Below are 17,041 nucleotides of genomic sequence, written 5' to 3' on the forward strand. Positions count from 1 at the left end.
TGCGCTCAGGTAAAAAAATCTTAAAAAATAAAAATAAGATAAAAAGCTGGGAGCTCTAACAACACGGACCCAGCCTTCCTTCACTAGCTCCTTTGGCTGGTTCAGAGACGCAGCCAGCCTCTAGAGCAGAGGGCACGCTCTCCGGCTTGCCACATTCCCTATCAGCCTCCCCTGTCCCCATCACGGCACGCGGCTCCATTCATCAGGGCTTCCTGCTTGGCTCCCAAAGCACTTGAGTCTGCTGCTCCTCACCTCAACAGAAAGAAGGTCTAGATAAAAACAGCCCTTGTGCTTAAGAAACCAACCTATAGTTTTGGTTGTGAGCCTAGCCTTTAACGGCTGAGCCATCTCTCCAGGAGAATGTGCAGAGATGACCAGCCACACTAGTGGAAACCCGTGAACTGGGGACCAATAGCTGTGGAGCCCCCATAGGACTGGACTAGGCCCTCTGGATATGGGAGACAGTTATTCGGCTTGAACTGATTGGGGTGCCCCCAAGCAGGGGGATCAGGATCCGTCCCTAGTGCATGGGCGGGCTTTTTGGAGCCCAGTGCCTAGGGTGTGACACCTTGTATAGCCTTGGTGCAGGGGGGAGGGGCTTGGACCTGCCTCATCAGCTGGGTGTGCCAGGCTCTGCTGACTTCCCATGGGAGACCTTGACTTGGGAAATGTGGGGATGGGGATGGGGGAGGGAAGGCTGGAGGTGGGAAGAGGGAAGGGGGTCTGTGCTTGGTATGTAAAGTGAATAGAAAATTTTTTAATAAAAAAGAAAAAAGGAAACCACCCTAAAGGAGGAGGCAAAAGCGTGCAATACAGCAGGGCATGATGGGAGCCCAGGGTTCAGTAGAAACCCAAAGATGTGACTCACTCCTAGGTGTGTATTTAGGGGTAGGAGAAGGGGGTGGGGACATGGATACAGAGGTAGTAAAGGCAGCTCACAGGTGAGAGGACACTGGGGAGGACAGGGAAGTGGCAGGCAGTGGTTCCTTATGTACAAGGAAGTGACGTTAGCAGGATCGATTCCTGAGAAGTAAACAACTTGAACTTAAGTCTGGGACAATGGAGTGCCAGGCAAATATTTAAGCAAAGACCAATTGGAAATTCTTGTTTTCTGGGGATAGATACTGGTGATGATATAGAATATGGTCTGGGGCAAAGAGCTCATATAGTGAGATTTTATTTGTACTGAAATGTGATTTTATTTGTATATTAATAAAGTTGCCTTGGGGTCAGAGCAAGCCAGAACAGAAGCTGGGTGGTAGTGGTGTACACCTTTAATCCCAGCACTTGGGAGGCAGAGCTAGGCAGGATCTCTGTGTGTTCAAGGATACAGCCAGCATGGCGACACACGCCTTTAATCTCAATACCAACCATAGAGGACCTGGAGGTCTGTACAGACAGGCAGTGATGAGGAGGTCATGTGGCTGGGTATACAACCAATGAGAAGGCAGAACAGAAAGTCTATATAAAAAGACAGGACACAGGAAGTAGGTCTCTTGCGGAGAGGAAAGACAGAGCAGCAGCAAAGGGTAAGGTTTTCAGCTCTCAGCTGTTGCTCTGACCTCTTGGCTTTTAACTCTGCAATTGGCTCTGTGTTTCTTATTTAACAAGACGGTTACATCTACAAGCTCAGGCTAACTCACATAAGGTGTGGAGGAATGCTCCTTTGGGTCAGCTTCCTACATTCTCTGGCAGAGATGACAAGTCTCAACTAACCTACCCTTTCTTTATTTCACAGACTGAGCCCACCTAATTATCTTTTCTAAAGATTAATTATTTTATGTGTATGAATGTTGTGTCTTTATGTATGTGCACCAAGTACATGCCTGGTGCCTGTGGAGGTCAGAAGGGGTCAGTGGACTCACTGGAAATAGAGTTATGGATGATTGTAAGCCACATGGAGGTACTTGGAATCACACTCAGATCCTCTACAAGAGCAACACATACTCTAAATCGCTGAGCCATATCCCCACTCCCTAGTTATTTGTGAATTCATGCAAAAATAAAAAAATAAAAAATAAATAAAAATCTGTGAGCAGGAAAGTTACAATGCAATATCCCAGGTCCCTGCCAGTGACCCTCAACTCCATATAGCCAAGATCAAACCTTCCACCCACCATGTTTCCCTTCCCCATCCACACGTCTGTGTCAGCAGACCTAGAAGCTTGAATAGTTTCCATTCCACACGTGGTGCAAATTTGACTCATCTTCTAATCAAACAGCCACAAACTTAAGCCTGAACATTGCTCCCTAGGTACTCCTGAATGAGTCTCCCCGAATACTGCACATTACACTTGTGCTTTGAGCAAGCTGTAAGGGTGATCAAGAAACTGTGTGTTCAGAGACACATCACCTGAGTCTGTCTGGACCTGTTGAGAGAACAGCAAGGACACTGGGCCACATACAAAGACACACACACACACACACACACACACACACACACACACACCACACACACACACACACACACACACACACACACACACACACACACAAGATTTCCCCTCAATTCAAGGAACAACCAAGTCAGTTCTACTTGTGCCCCTCAATTAATTCAAATCTAAAAGGTGGGGTGGGGTGGGGGTGGGAGGGCAGACCAACAAGATGCCTTTTAAGTATCTCACAGTTATAATAACTGCCACTGCCCCCCCCCCAACAACCAGTGTCCCAGAGTCCCCTGTTGGAACAACAAACAAACCTATCTTTCACTTCTTGTCATTAGCAATTATCACGACGTCATTGAAAATCAGTGAACCACCATGGGGCTTAGAGGGGTGGGGGTGGGGAGCCGCCTCTGTCATCACAGCAGACTGAACGGTATGAAGAATTCTCTCTCCAGCACATTTATTTCAGACACTGAAAAATGTCTACTCTGTAATCCTCCTGCCCTAAAGATTGCATGGTGTTTCAAAGCATTTTTCTCTTCGCCAATGTGCACCAGGCACCCAAAGACTGCCACATAATTTACAATCTATTTGTAAGAGCCAAGAATTCAATTAAGAGGAAAATGTATCTTGGAAGAGTTAGGGCAATTTGGCCAATTAGCCCTTTTTCAGCTCTGCTGAGAAAAGAACATGAATTATCTAATGGAAGACTGAACAAGGCCAAAGCGAGCAGCCGGGAGGGCATAAAGGCTTCCAGAAATGTAGGTCCTATCTGCAGTTCTGAGCATGAGAAAAGTCACACGGTACCTTAGGAGTAGAGCCTTGAGGACACCCCCAGGAGGGTACAGCTCTCTACTCCACAAAGCCTGCAGAAGCAGAGTCCATTTGGGGCTTTAAAATTGCACCTCTTGCAAAAAGCATTTATTCTTTACTGATGTTCAAGCTGATAGACTCAAGTGCAGAAGCTAGACCATCACGTTACCCCTTGTCAACAAGCTTATCACCATCATCAGAAATGAAGCCAAGGGGAGTTGGCATGGGAGAGTTGGCATAGCATCTCATCTGGTCACATTTTGACACCCTCTATGGATGGTGAGCTCACCTTGGTTGCCTCCTCCACGCTTTCCCTGAGGGCCTGCAGCTCAGCATCATACTGTTCCTTCAGCTTGTCCATCTCCTGGTCATGACTGGAAACCTCCTCCTTCAAGGCACCCTTCAAGGCAGTCAGTTCACGCTCCCGCTTTCTCAAGAGATCTTCCTGCTCCTCTTTAGCAATGAGCAGATCCTGAAGGTCGTGTTTGGCCTGCAGGAGCTCCTGGAGGGGAGACATAACCGCAGAGGTGAGGAACAGACATCTTTGCCCGTGGCCCAGCATGGCCCCTCAAGATTGACCACCAGATTTACCACCACCTAACCTGTCCTGCCCACTCTCCCCTTCCCATACCACATACCTTCTGAGATAATTTGCACTTCTCAGAGGCCATCATTCCTTTGGGGCTTCTTAACTTAGTTTGAGATTTAATGTGACTAGGTTCACTGTTGTGGCTTTGAGAGATAGTCGTTTCTTGATTTTTGTTTGTTTGACAGGTTCTCATGTAGCCTAGGCTGGCCCCAAACTTGCTATGAAGCTAAGGATGATCCTCACCTTCTAGCCCTCCTGCCTCCACCTTCCAAGTGCTGGGTCACTGTAGCAGAATTGTTAGAAGTTCTTATTAATAAAATAAACTCGAAGCCAAGCATTGGGGTGAATGCTGGAGGATCACAGACACAGAACAAGCCACAGCTTCCTCACCTCACCAGCTCCTCAGCTGGTCTTGTTTCCTTAGACTGCAAGCTTCTGAGTCCTCATCCAAATGAATCTCAGCTGAACTGTGCTGCTCAAAGCCTAAAAGCTTAACCAGCCAAATGCTGCTAGTTTCTGGTCCTCACTCCTTTTATATGTCTTTCTCTTTCAGCCTTCACTCCCTGGGATTAAAGGCATGTGTCGCCATACTGGCTGTATCCTTGAACTCACAGAGATCCGCCTAGCTCTGCCTCCCAAGTGCTGGGATTAAAGGCGTGCACCACCACCGCCCAGCTTCTGCTCTGGCTTGCTCTGACCCCAAGGCAACTTTATTAATATACAAATAAAATCACATTTCAGTACAAATAAAATATCACCACAGGTCACAGTCATGCACCACCACCAACTGGTTGATGTGGTTCTGGAACTCTAACCCAACGCCTTGGACATGTTAGGCAAGCAGTCTACCTGACCTGTTTTCGTGACTCATTTCACATCTGTGCCATGACCCAGTGTCCCTGCTACAGCCTTTATGTGCTACTGTTGCTCTGGAGCTGAGCTGCCTCGCTGCCTCATCTGGTACCCAGCCTTGAGGATGCTGCACATGGTTCAACCCTATCCACGTTCCTAGTGTTCAGGACAACTTTTTTCCTAACTTTCTTGCCCGAGGAGGGCATGGGATTCACATTTTCCTCTCCTTCACTGTCAAGAGCTCACTAAGAGTCATAAAACTGAGGCCCAAGCTTCCATTTCAAACCACATTCCCTAAGTCCAAGGGCGTCCTGCCAAAGGCTCAGCCTTCTTTTGTCCTGGATGCCTTGATAACCAGGCCTTCCCACATCTCAGATGCTCACTCTGCACCAGGCTTTCCCCCTACCCCAAAGCACTCCACTATAGTCCTGCCAGCTGCCCTACGTTTTCAGACCTCGTTCCTTCCCATTTTTCTGGGATCTTGGCTACCTGTAACCTTTCCCACCAAACTTCTTCAAAGCATGATCTCAGCTCACCGGCGTACACCTCTCCTTAGTCACCTGCTGTGTGGCTTCTGTGGCTCCCCTACCAAGACAAGAGCATCCTCCTCTCCCGGCTTCATGTCTGGTGTTGTGATAAAACACCCTGCCCAAAGCCACTTGGAAGAGGGAAAGGTTGATTGACTTCTGATTCCCAGTCACAGCCCACCAATGAGGGGAAGGCAAGGCAGGAAATCAAAGTAGCTAGTCACATCACATCTTTAGTGGACAGCAAGCAGGAAAGAGATGAATGCCGCATGCTGCCTGCTCGCTTGCTTGCTTACTCAGTTAGCTTTCTTCATTATTATAAAATTCAGGGCCCAGCCCATGAAATGGTGCTCCCCAATCCACAGTGGGTCTTCCTACCTCAATTCGAAAATCAAGGTAATCCCCCACAAGTGTGCCCACAGGACAACCTGATCTAGACAAGTCCTCAGTGGAGATCGTTCCCAGGTCATTCTAAATGTGTCTTGTTGACAGTTAAAATTAACCACTGTACCCCCTCATCCCCCTATCCCTGGTCCTCCCCAGTACCATTTCCTTGACTCCTCCTGGAGTCTCCCTCCCCCATCTCCTTAAGAGTCTCCTCTCCCTGGAAATCACAGACCTTCCCGGCAGCCACTTTCTCTACTAGGATCATGTCTGGCTTCTCTCCCTTCCAAAAGCTAAGACATCCCCAAGAATCCAATTTTGCATTCTTTGCTTTCCTTCCATCTTTATATTCATTCATGACCTCAGGCTAGCAGGCTGCCCAGCGAGTGCCTTCACCCACAGAGCCGTACCAGCAACCCTCAATTATTTTTTCAGGTTAGCATACAGAGTAATGAGTTTCATTTAAAAACAACCGACAAGAGATGTCTGTCCTTTCCTCCAGGATGAGCAGCAGATCAGGCAAACAGGTGAGAGGTCATGGCACAGGCCAAACTCCAGCCCTGCCAGAATGCCGCCAGCAGGCGCTGATAAGCTCCGAAGAAGCTTGGGGACCCATCCCTGAGATCTAAGAAAGCTTGTCCTAACAGTCAGTAAAGGGACCACCTGGGTGTCCCTGCTCATCTCTCTTTGAAGAAGAGCAGAACTCACCAATCACTGTTGCCATTGGCGACCTCTCCGGGACTTGACACGGCGTCTCCTACCAGGGACTCCAGAGTGGCCCCTTCCTGCTTTTATTCTCCCAGTTTCGAGCTGTCTTTAGATAGGGCAGTTCCTCCCCCACCCCATCTCCTGCAGGATATAGCTGTGTTTGTACTGTTGCCAAGGCGTGTCAAGGACCGAGGATTTTGCAGGCCATTCTACACTGACAGGGTGTTATCTCTGGCTGGGACTGTCACTTAAGTGGACTGTGCCGCACGAATCCAATCAGATTACACCTTGCCATATCACACAGTAGTTTCCAGAAGGGAGACCAGCACGCACATAGGGTTTCCAAAACTTCACTTCAATATGAAGGCTTAATTATATCAAATGAAGAGAGAGGAAAGTAGGAAAACTTCAAAACATAAGCAAATCTACAGTAGAAAGAAATGCACCTCTCTAGAAACTACAATCAAAGGAAACGAGAGGAAGTCTGGCTACTTAGAGTCACTGATTTCTAAACCTTCATGCAGTCCAGATAGGCCCCACGTGACAAGGAAGCAGCCAATCGACGCCTAGTGTGGGGCCTGTGAGCCGGCTCAGCAGGTAAACGCCCCAGCTCCCAAGCCCATGCACCGAATCTGGTCCTCAGGACCCATGCGGTAGAAGCAGAGGACTGACTCCTGCAAGTCTGCCGACCTCCACACAGTATGCAGTAGCAAGGGCACCCCATACCTACACCCACAAAATAAACAAATACATGCAATAAAACATTCTAAATAAAACAAAACAAAAAAGCACTAGTATAGATGGGGAGGTTAGGGAAGAGCTAGAAAAGTTCATTATGTTCGGCACTTATGAGACTAATGCTATTTCTAAAGTTCCAAACAAGTGATGATTCAAAGAGACCAAGATCCACTCATAAATGAGAAAGTCAGGAGTTCTGAAATGCTGACATACCTCCAAGATCACACATCTGGGTATGGGAGCCGGTTCAATGGGTGAAACATCTGCCTTGCTACCACCAAGACCCTAGCTCAATCCCAGACCACAAATACTTAAAAAGTGAAAGTCAGGCCTGGTGGCAGGTGCTTTCAATCCCAGCTCTGGGGAGACAGGGACAAGTATTCCTGGGGATCCCTGGCCAGCCACCTTGCTAATCTGCTTGGCAAGTTCTAGGTTCATCTCAGATATCAAGGTAGGGCTGACATTTGAGAAACAACAATTGAAGGTTCCCTCTAGAACCCACATGTTACAACACACACACACACACACACACACACACACACACACACACACACACACAATTTTTTTAATTAAAAAAAAATATGTAGTTCTCGGGTCCTGGGGATATAGTACATTTGGTAGAACTCTTACTTGAATGCATGACACCCTGAGTTCTACCCTCAGCCTCACATGTAGGAGGTCGGGGCAGGAGAATCAGGTGTTCAAGGCCACCCTTGGCTACATAATGAATTGGAGTGTTTGAGTCCAGCCTGAATCAAAAGAGAGACCCTGACTTTAAAAAAAAAAAAAAAAAAGGTTCACAGACCCAGGAGTTCAACAAATAACTGCTTTTTCCTATTGTTCAGTGTTTAGGCTAAGAAAAACAAAATTCTCTACTATGCTTTCCTTCAAACTATTTTTTTAACACAGAGTCTCAGTGTGTAACTCTGGCTGCTCTAGAACTCACTATGTACATCAGGCTACCCTCTAACTCACAAAGATCCACCTGTCTTTGCCTAAGTACTGGCATTAGAGGCGTATGCCAGTATATCCAGCTCCCCACCCCCCAATGTTATCGTCTAGATTCCACATAGAGGTCTGATGCTCTTTAACAAAGAGTGATGGATTTCTGGGCTGGGATGAAGCCAGTGCCACAGCATGTGCCTAGTGTACACGGGGCCTTGGCTTCAGTCTCCAGCACCTTGGTAAGAAGACAGAAGTTTCTTGATAAATCTGAATCTGAACTGATACACAGGCTCACCTAGATCCAGGCATCAACAGTTTTCCAATGTCCATTGTGTTTTAAGAGTCTATTCTCAGGCAAAAGTCATGGAAAACTTGGCCCCAATTCTAATCTGCTATCAGATTTCTCCAGAAGAATGAATTAAAAGTGACTAGGAGATGGGATCTTCTTTATTAGTGCTGTGGAAACTGTAGATGGAATTGTAAAAAGTTGCTGGAAAGTCAAAGGAAAGCAGTAAGGGGTTTCCTGGGGCAGGCAAAACGTAATTGGCATAATTGCTAACAGTGCCTCTTTACCCCACTCCTTCTGCAATGACACGGGTCACATCAGGAGAGTGACAAACAGCTAGGACCCCAACTGCAGGATGATTAAGAGGAGCCATGCTCTGTTCCCATTCCAGCTGTGGCCTGAGTCCATGTCCTCACCCCCACCAGTACAAACAAACCTACAAATCTATCACTAAATCAAGTTCAGAATAAATAGTCAATAGGCTGTGCTTAAGGAGTTAAAGATGTGGGCTGGGGGTGGGGCTCGGCTGACAGAGTGCTTGGCTAGTGCAGGAAGCCCTGGGCCTAATCCTCAGCACAGTTTAAACTGGGAGTGGCGGGACCCACCCACAATCCCCCACTTAGGAGGTGGAGACAGGAGGATCAGAAGCACAAAGCCATCCTCAGCTCCATAGCAAGTTTGAGTCCAGTCTGAGCTACATGAGACCCCGTCTCAATAAAATAAAATAAAATAGCAGGCAGGTCATCTTAGAATTCTTCATTTTACAAAAAAATGTGGTAACTTTTCAAAATAATTTAAATTGTGGAAATTATTCTTCTGCTCTGTCACTCAGAACTACGCTGCACATGAAATGGGGGAGGAAGGAACGATGCCAGATATCACTGGACTGTGTCGACGGAAATTATGCAAAACCAGAGCAAGGTGGAGTGGATCGCAGCAGGGACCACACAGCCCAGGGCATCGCAGCACAGCCTTCAGGAACATCTTCTGTCCTCTGGGCTTCAAGGCACAGTGCCTCTGAAAGCCTAAATTCTCCACTGACATCATTTTTTGCTGGGAATTTATCCTTAGGAAAAACTTTATTTTAGGGAGGGGCTCATCCATCCCAGGCTGGCCTTGAACTCACTACGTCAATTGTAAATAGACTCAGAGATAATAAGGGCTAAGTATTCAGACTCATTGTATTTATATTATAGAAACCATAAACAAGTTAGTTACTACAAGGGTATGGTAACTTCGTCAGAAAGTTCCCTAAATTCCCAAATAAATAAATAAATAAATAAGTTTAATCTTATCTGTAATTTAGTAAAATAGTTCAGCCACACAAAAAGATGAACAGAAAAAATAATGCAGAAATACGACAAAACATTGACAACTCCTTGCTCTGTGTTGAGAATTGATGAGTGCTAATAAGCTATCCTCTACCTATGAGTGTGTAAGTGTGTTATGAGTGTGAACATGTGTGTGTCTATGAAAGCATGTGTGAGTGTGTAAGAGTGTGTATTTATATGTGAGTGTATGAGTGTGAACATGTGTGTGTGAGAGCATCTGTGAGCATGAAAGAGTGTGTGTTTATATGCGTGAGAGAGAATACACATGAGCGTGTGTAAGTGTTGGGGGTGAGCCAGAAGTATAGGCCAGATGTCATCTCTGACATCACTCCTCAGATACCATCTACCTTGTCTTGTGACACAGGGTCTCTGGGCTAGAGGCTCACTGAATAGGCCACGCTGGCTGGCCAGCACATCCCTGAGATCTGTCCAGCTCGATTTCTCCCACAGTAGGATTATGAGTCCAGCTTTTTTTTTAAACATGGGTTCTGGGGATTAACCTCAGTTCCTCATGTTTGCCCAGCCAACACTTTCTCGGCTGAGCCATCTCCCCAGCCCCTCACATACTATTCTCCCTATACTTATTATTCATACTGGTCGAAAGTTTTCCTAAGACAATGATGGACTCCGAGAATGCACACACACAACAGGAAGCTCCATCCTCCCAAGCAGGTGGGGTGACACCTGGCCCCACCAACCCCCTTACCTCGATCAAGGCTCCCTTCTCCCTGTCCTCGGACCGCTTGGTACTGTCCAGTTCATCGTGCATTTCCGACAGCTGGTCCTGCAGGTCGCGGATCTCTGTCTGGTGCTGTTCGCGCTCCATCTTGACCTGGAACAGCCTAACGGGACAGGGGGGTCCATCAGAGAGGCCCCTGGGACCCCCGGGGAGGCCCATCAGAGAGGCCCCTGGAACCCCGGGGAGGCCCGTCAGGGAGGCCCCTGGAACCCCGGGGAGGCCCGTCAGGGAGGCCCCTGGGACCCTAGTCCCCACTTTCGGGATGTCACATGATCATCTGCAGCCCCAAGAAGCCTCCTCAGGACTAGGGTCTAATCTGGCCAAGATGTTAGGTGAGAACTCAAACCAACCAAATGGGACAGATTTGCAAGGACATTTTCTATCCGAAAGAGGCCACGAAATACTAGAACTTGGACATAGACTATGAGGAAATGCCCAAAACCAAGGAGAACCCGTCAGTCAGGACTATAAAACAGGAGCACTGTCAAGTTAATGTCTGTGGTCAATCTTGATTGTCAGTTTGATTAAACTGGGAAGCACCTAGGGGATTAGAAAAATGCATCTCTGGGTGTGTTTGCCAAGCTGTTTCCAGAAAGGAAACCAGACCTTGATTTTAGATTCCTTTGCCTCCAAGTTTCACAGGATAATAAGGCAAGTGGGGTCTTGGAGTTACTTTTCCTCTCTACAGGCTGAGCAGAAGTTTGAGTATACATCACAGAGACCAACCCATTGGGGAGAAAGGGCTCAGGTGGGAGACTGTGAACCCCACAGGCTAATGTACTTTGGAGGCTGGACCCAGGCTTCTGGAAACCTCAGTCATTAGGTATCAGGCTCCAGAATCCCAGCAGAGACCTTAGTCATTAGATATCTTCCCTCAGGGCCCCCTGCTTCTTTCTCACTTACCTGCCAGAATATCCCTGTCGGGGCCAAAGCTATATAAGGTATGAGAAGGGTTTTTAATAATTATTAACCTCCCTGCTTATAACTCTAACTGCATGATTTTGTAAGAGGGCAAGAAAGGCGAGGGGCCTTGATAAACACTCGGAGGGCTAGGAGGTGTGTAAAGGACAGGAGTTTCTAGCAAAAATATGACTCAAGAAGTCCGGGAGGGCGGGGCTCCGGGTGGGCACTCACTCTTCCAAGTTCTTCCGCAGCTCCTCTTCTGTTTCACTCAGCCGTCGCCGCAGGGTGGCCGTCTCCTCCGCTTGACTCTGGTGCCGGCCTCGGAGCTCTTCCAAGTCCTTCCTCATCCTCTCCCTCTCCTCCTTAATGTTCTGGTGGTTCTAACAGGAAGAAGTGTGATTTTAAAATACTTCGGTTGTCTATCAATATTGAAACACCACCCCTACTCTCTATGTACCCGTCTGCCTGTCCGTCTATAAGAGAGTCCCACATAGCCCAGGCTAACAGCAAACTGGCTGTGGCAGTCAAGCATGACAATGAACTCCTCTTCTTTTGCCTTCATCTCCCAGGTGCTGGCAAAACAAGGGTGCACTCCCATGCCTGGGTGAGGAGGTTGGGGCTGGAACCCAGGGTTTTATGTATACTGAGCAAGCACTTTACCAAATGAGCGACATCCCCAGCTCAGAAGCCCACTTGTGAACACTAATGCACTGTTCCTTCATTATTAAACAACTTAATCAAATCATGTAATTAAGGTCAGAAGTTCCAGAAAGAATATGAACTATTCAGATTTAGTGAAGTGAACCTTCTAAAAGAAAAACACAAACACAGCTAGACCTCATTTTGTTGTTTCTATTATTTCAGTTTAAATGCTTTATGCAGTAGCAATACACTGTGTTTCCCATTGCTCTGCCTGTCTCTACCAGGATTTCTTTTGCTCAAAGCAAACAGTTTCTGTGTGCTCTGGTTGCTTTAAGACATTCTTTGGCTAGCAGCCACCAAATTCGAAGGAATGTACTCAGGGCTGAGAGGAATCTTTCTTTTAGGAGGGAAAATTTTTTTGACTTTCACCTCACCTGGACATCCCAATGTGTTCTAAAACTCCTTAATCCACCGAGATAGAAATGGGAAAGTATAAGAAAGTCAGATACCTTCGTCTCCAGTTGCAGCTGCCTCTGGAGTTCTGACACTTCTGAGATCAATTTGTTCTTCTGCTCCAATAGGTCTTTGACTTCAGAGGAAAAATTCGAAGCCTGTGATTAATTACAAAGGTATCCTCAGTTAAATGCTTGAGATGCTTGAATTCTCCTCCCCCACGGTAAGATCAGGGATGTCATGGATGCCATACAGTACCAACCATCGTAAGACTCGACCTAGCAGAACCCTCCCCCAGAGTTAACGGGGATGCTCCTCACAACTTATTTTACATCTCCCACCACAGTCCAGGGACTGTTTCACCAGACTTCCAACATGACTGACACTTGAGGAAGGTGGTAGACTTCTGGGACAGCTTTCAAACATGTCATGAAATATGAAGGTACTAAATTTAGAACACCTGCTTGTGTGTGCATGTGGGAGCCCAAGGACAACCTCGGGTGTTGTTCCTGAGGAACCTCAAAAACATAAACATAAAAACCACCACCTCTCACTGGCCTGGGGCTGGCTCAATAGGGTAAGCAGCTCGCCAGAGAGCCTTGGGATCTACCTTTCTCTGCCTTCCCAGTGATGGAATTTGAGAAAATAATAATAATAATAATAATAATAATAATAATAATAATAAGATGGAGAAATATCTGAAGAAAGCATCCAATATTGACCTCTGGCTTCCACGTGCATGTGCTCACACGTGAACAAGCATGCACACACACACATACATACACACACACACACACACACACACACACACACACACGTATATACATCACCCCACACACACACCAATACAATGTACACTACCTAGAGCAATCCCAGAGTGAACCATGGGATGTAGACAGTAATCATGTGTCAATATCTGCCCACGCTAACAAATGTACTGGAGGATCACAGTAGGGTAAGGGAATTTCCTGTCCTTTCTACTCAAGTCTGCTCTGAGATTAGAATAGCTCTAAAAACACCTACTTTATCAGGCTGGGAATGTAACTTAGGACTACATATAACTGCCTAGCATATGTGAGGCCCAGGGTTCAGTCCCCATCACCATAAAACAAAACCAACCAACAAGAATAATGTATTACTATAATTCAAGAGGAAAAAGACCCCAAACAAAGGGGATGAGCAATTCATATTGAATTAAAAAGCATCTGGGGGGGGGCTGGAGAGATGGTTCAGAGGTTAAGAGCGCTGACTGCTCTTCCAAAGGTCCTGAGTTCAATTCCTAACACCTACATGGTGGCTCACAACCATCTGTAATGAGATCTTTTGTGTATATAATAGATAGATAGATAGATAGATAGATAGATAGATAGATAGATAGATACTTTTTTTTAAAAAAAAGCATCTAGGAAATTAGATATCATAAGGGAAAGACCAATTTTGGGATAAGGGTATTAGGAGGTAAGAACACCACAGGAAAAGCTATTTTTAAAAAATGATTAAAAAAAAAAAAAACACCTTTTGTTTCTGAGACAATTCCTACATTGTATTATCAACAAGGCAAGATTCCACAAGTTCATCAGAAAAAGAGTGGTTAAGAGGTAAAGAAGCCGACCAAATGTCACAGGTTGTGCTGAGCCAGGGAGACACTGGAGTCCTAACTCAGTCACAACAGACTAAGTAAGCATGGTTGACATCTTCCCATTCATCTGAGATCTGAGAAGGGGATTCAGGTTATGCCACGGGAGTGAAGGTAAAGCCTAATGATACCCCTCAGCCAAGCCTGGGATAACAGCACCTACACAGTGAAGGTGGGCTGCACAGGGTTCAGCTCTCGGGAGAAAACTCAACGCCCTTTGGTGGAAGATAGGACACTCAAGTGTGAGCTGTCATCCACTAGCATGCAGTTAGAAAATCCTGAATGTTTAAAGGAACAGGACCAAAACTGACTAATACACAGCAGAAGTGAGGACGACCCAGACAGAGAAGTTAGATGAGAGGGGGTCAAAAGAGCTGTGAAGGATATTCTGTTTGTTTGTTTATGTTTTTGTTGTTTTTCAAGACAGGGTTTCTCTGTGTAGCTTTGGCTGTTCTGGAACTCCCTCCATAGACCAGGTTGGCCTCAAACTCACAGAGATTCCCCGTCCACCTGCCTCTGCCTCCCGAGTGCTGGGATTAAAGGCGTGTGCCACCACTGCCCAGCTTGAATAATATTCTTTAAAACACAGGAAATGATGAACAAAATGGATTAAAAAAAAAAAAAAAAGAAAAAAGATGGTTTCCTAAAGGTAGTTAGAATCTAGGAACACGGTCAACCATAGGTGTCTGAGCCCCTGGAGCTGGAGTCACATGACATGAACCACATGAGTGCTAAGAACAAAGCCCAGGCCTCCACGTGAGCCCACTCTTAACCCTTGAGCCCTCTCTCCAGTCCTGCCCACCTCACCCCCACCTCTGGAAGTTTAGCATCTGTATGGAAAGGTCAGAGACTTAGAGTAGCCAACTTGAAGAAAAGAAGAAAGGGATAAAGTCGAAGGCAGACATTACCAGATGTCAGAGCCTAAGCTAAAGATCCAGCACACATCTGCATGGAGCTGGTGCAGAGGAAGAGACACGGAATCCATGCAAGAGGACAGAGGGTCCTGGTGTAGGGGTCAACACTGGGGCCTCCTGTGCACCACTGGTAGGAGTGTCAATTGTCCCACCACTTCCTGGAACCATTCACAGAATGCACAGCAAACATTCGGTCTAATGTACAACCTGGGAGTTCGTTCCTGCTTCTATACCAGAGAAATGAGTGTGTGTCCACTGAAGAGAAGAGTGAAAAATGATGTCCAATGTCCACTGTAGCTTTATTGTTAAGAGTCCCAAGCTGGAAATAGTCACCAGAAATACACTAGTGTACACTCACACACACACATTCACTCTCATACACACACAATGTGCAATAAAAAATAGTTACCGATAAGTGTAATAAAGCTGGACAGACAGTTAATCAGGTGACTATATGAAATTTAAGCAAAACTAACTTAGGTGATGGGTGTCACAATAGGATTACCTCAAGAAAGAGGGGATGTGGCTGACAGGGAAGGGACATTCAGCAAAGTTCTGGGTGAAGGGCACACCCTGTCGGAGTAGGATTTGCACAAACGCAAATCTGTGTTAAAAACACAGCAAACCACATAGTTAGGATTCGCGCTATTTACTTTATGTTCGACTCCAATAAACCAGCATAAAAGTCTTTGTTGAAGAAACACCTGCTGTGTGACATTCTCTGGAAACCTGTGTGTCTGAGCTGTCAGCCCTTCCATTTCCAAACCTCCCTTGTCCTGGGGGGATAATGGTCCCCATGGCCAGGCAGACTTTCATCCCCCACACTCAGCAAGGGCAAATAAATACATCAGGGAAAAACTGGCTTCCTCCCTCCAGTCCTTTCATTCCCACCAAGGAGAGGGGCCAGATAAAATAGTCCGTTAGGAGGTCTGGGGTCTGATCTGAGTGTGAATATCAAGGACTCCTGTTTCCTCTCTACTATGGAAATGATAACAGGATGAAGCTCTCAAGAGGAATTGGCTAAAATCCTGCAGTTAAGTGGCAGGCCAAGCGATAAAAGCAGAAATCTAAGCTAGAAGAGGCAGAGTCAAGGCTCACAAGTCACTGATCGGGGGAGGGTTGTGTATCATAAACCTGCAAGAGGCGCTTCTCATGGACTGCAGGTTCAGCAGGGGAGCCCCGCGGCAAAAGCGCAGGAGTGCCAAGTTTTCCCCGCGGAATGAAGGCAGTCCATCTCAGAACCTAAATCCAACCCAGTGGGAGAAATCACACACGAAAGAGGAAAGGGGAAGGAAAGGGAGAGGGAGCTGGGGAAGAAGGCAGGGGGGAGAGACGAAATGAGAACAAAACTCTATCACTTTGCACTTTCCAAGATGGTCTCAGTCCATAACGAAAACGCTCTAACAATCTCCCGTAGGGAATCACCACAACACACACACACACACACACACACACACACACACACACACACACACACACACACCCCCCAAAGGATAAAAGTCCAAAATTTTGCCAGCAAAGGATGAGATTCAGAGAGAGGGGGTACTGTGCGTGGTGCCAGAAAACTCACCCTGCCTTTCTCAAGCCAGCAGGGCATCTTAACTGGCCTCTCTCTAATCTTACCTCTCTCTAAAGGCAGCAAAAGGAATCAGCTTTTGCAATACAATATCAGCATTTGTGTCTGTCAAGAGCACTTGCCAGGCACACAGGAGCCCGGGATCATCCCTGAACCATATAAACAGGTGGCAGTACACACCTGTAAACCCAGCACCTGTGAGCTGGAGGCAAGAGAATCACAAGTTCAAGGCCAGCTTTAGCTACATGAGATCCTGTCTCAAAAGAAAATAAAAATGCCTTTCATGGTAGCCTAGAATGGAAACGTCCTATCTAGCTCTCTCCACATCCTGGTTTCGTGTAGCAACTACATAAAATTACTTCAAGAAACATAAACATGGCAGGCTCACAGTTCTTAATATGATCTGTGCCATTCTTCCAACCTAGAATATCCTGCCTCCCTGCCTTCTCACGAAGACCGCTTTGACCTTAGACATCCCATTTGCAGAAGGGACACACTGACTTCCTCAGTTCCGGCTGATTGCTCCAAGTCCATGATCCAGAATGACAATCTTAACATCAAGACCAAAGGCTGTGCCCTCCCCAGAGCATGCAAGTAAATAAAAAGCAAGAATAGCAGCTG

The 17,041-nt window shown here is 46.6% G+C and overlaps 1 protein-coding gene across 2 annotated transcripts in view; it reads right to left on the minus strand.

Annotated features, from left to right (window-relative positions):
* Cgnl1 (cingulin like 1) overlaps window positions 1-17,041 on the minus strand; it is a 147,492-nt gene that overhangs the window by 86,003 nt on the left and 44,448 nt on the right. For both annotated transcript variants that reach the window (XM_036192787.1, XM_036192786.1), the window contains exons 5-8: window positions 12,351-12,452; window positions 11,431-11,579; window positions 10,264-10,399; window positions 3,487-3,699 (exon numbers count right to left, since the gene is read on the minus strand). In XM_036192787.1, the coding sequence (XP_036048680.1) occupies window positions 3,487-3,699; window positions 10,264-10,399; window positions 11,431-11,579; window positions 12,351-12,452 (600 nt within the window). The remainder of the gene's footprint in view (window positions 1-3,486; window positions 3,700-10,263; window positions 10,400-11,430; window positions 11,580-12,350; window positions 12,453-17,041) is intronic.

This window comes from Onychomys torridus, chromosome 7 (genome assembly GCF_903995425.1).
Source record: "Onychomys torridus chromosome 7, mOncTor1.1, whole genome shotgun sequence".
In the NCBI taxonomy this organism is placed as follows: Eukaryota; Metazoa; Chordata; class Mammalia; order Rodentia; family Cricetidae; genus Onychomys; species Onychomys torridus.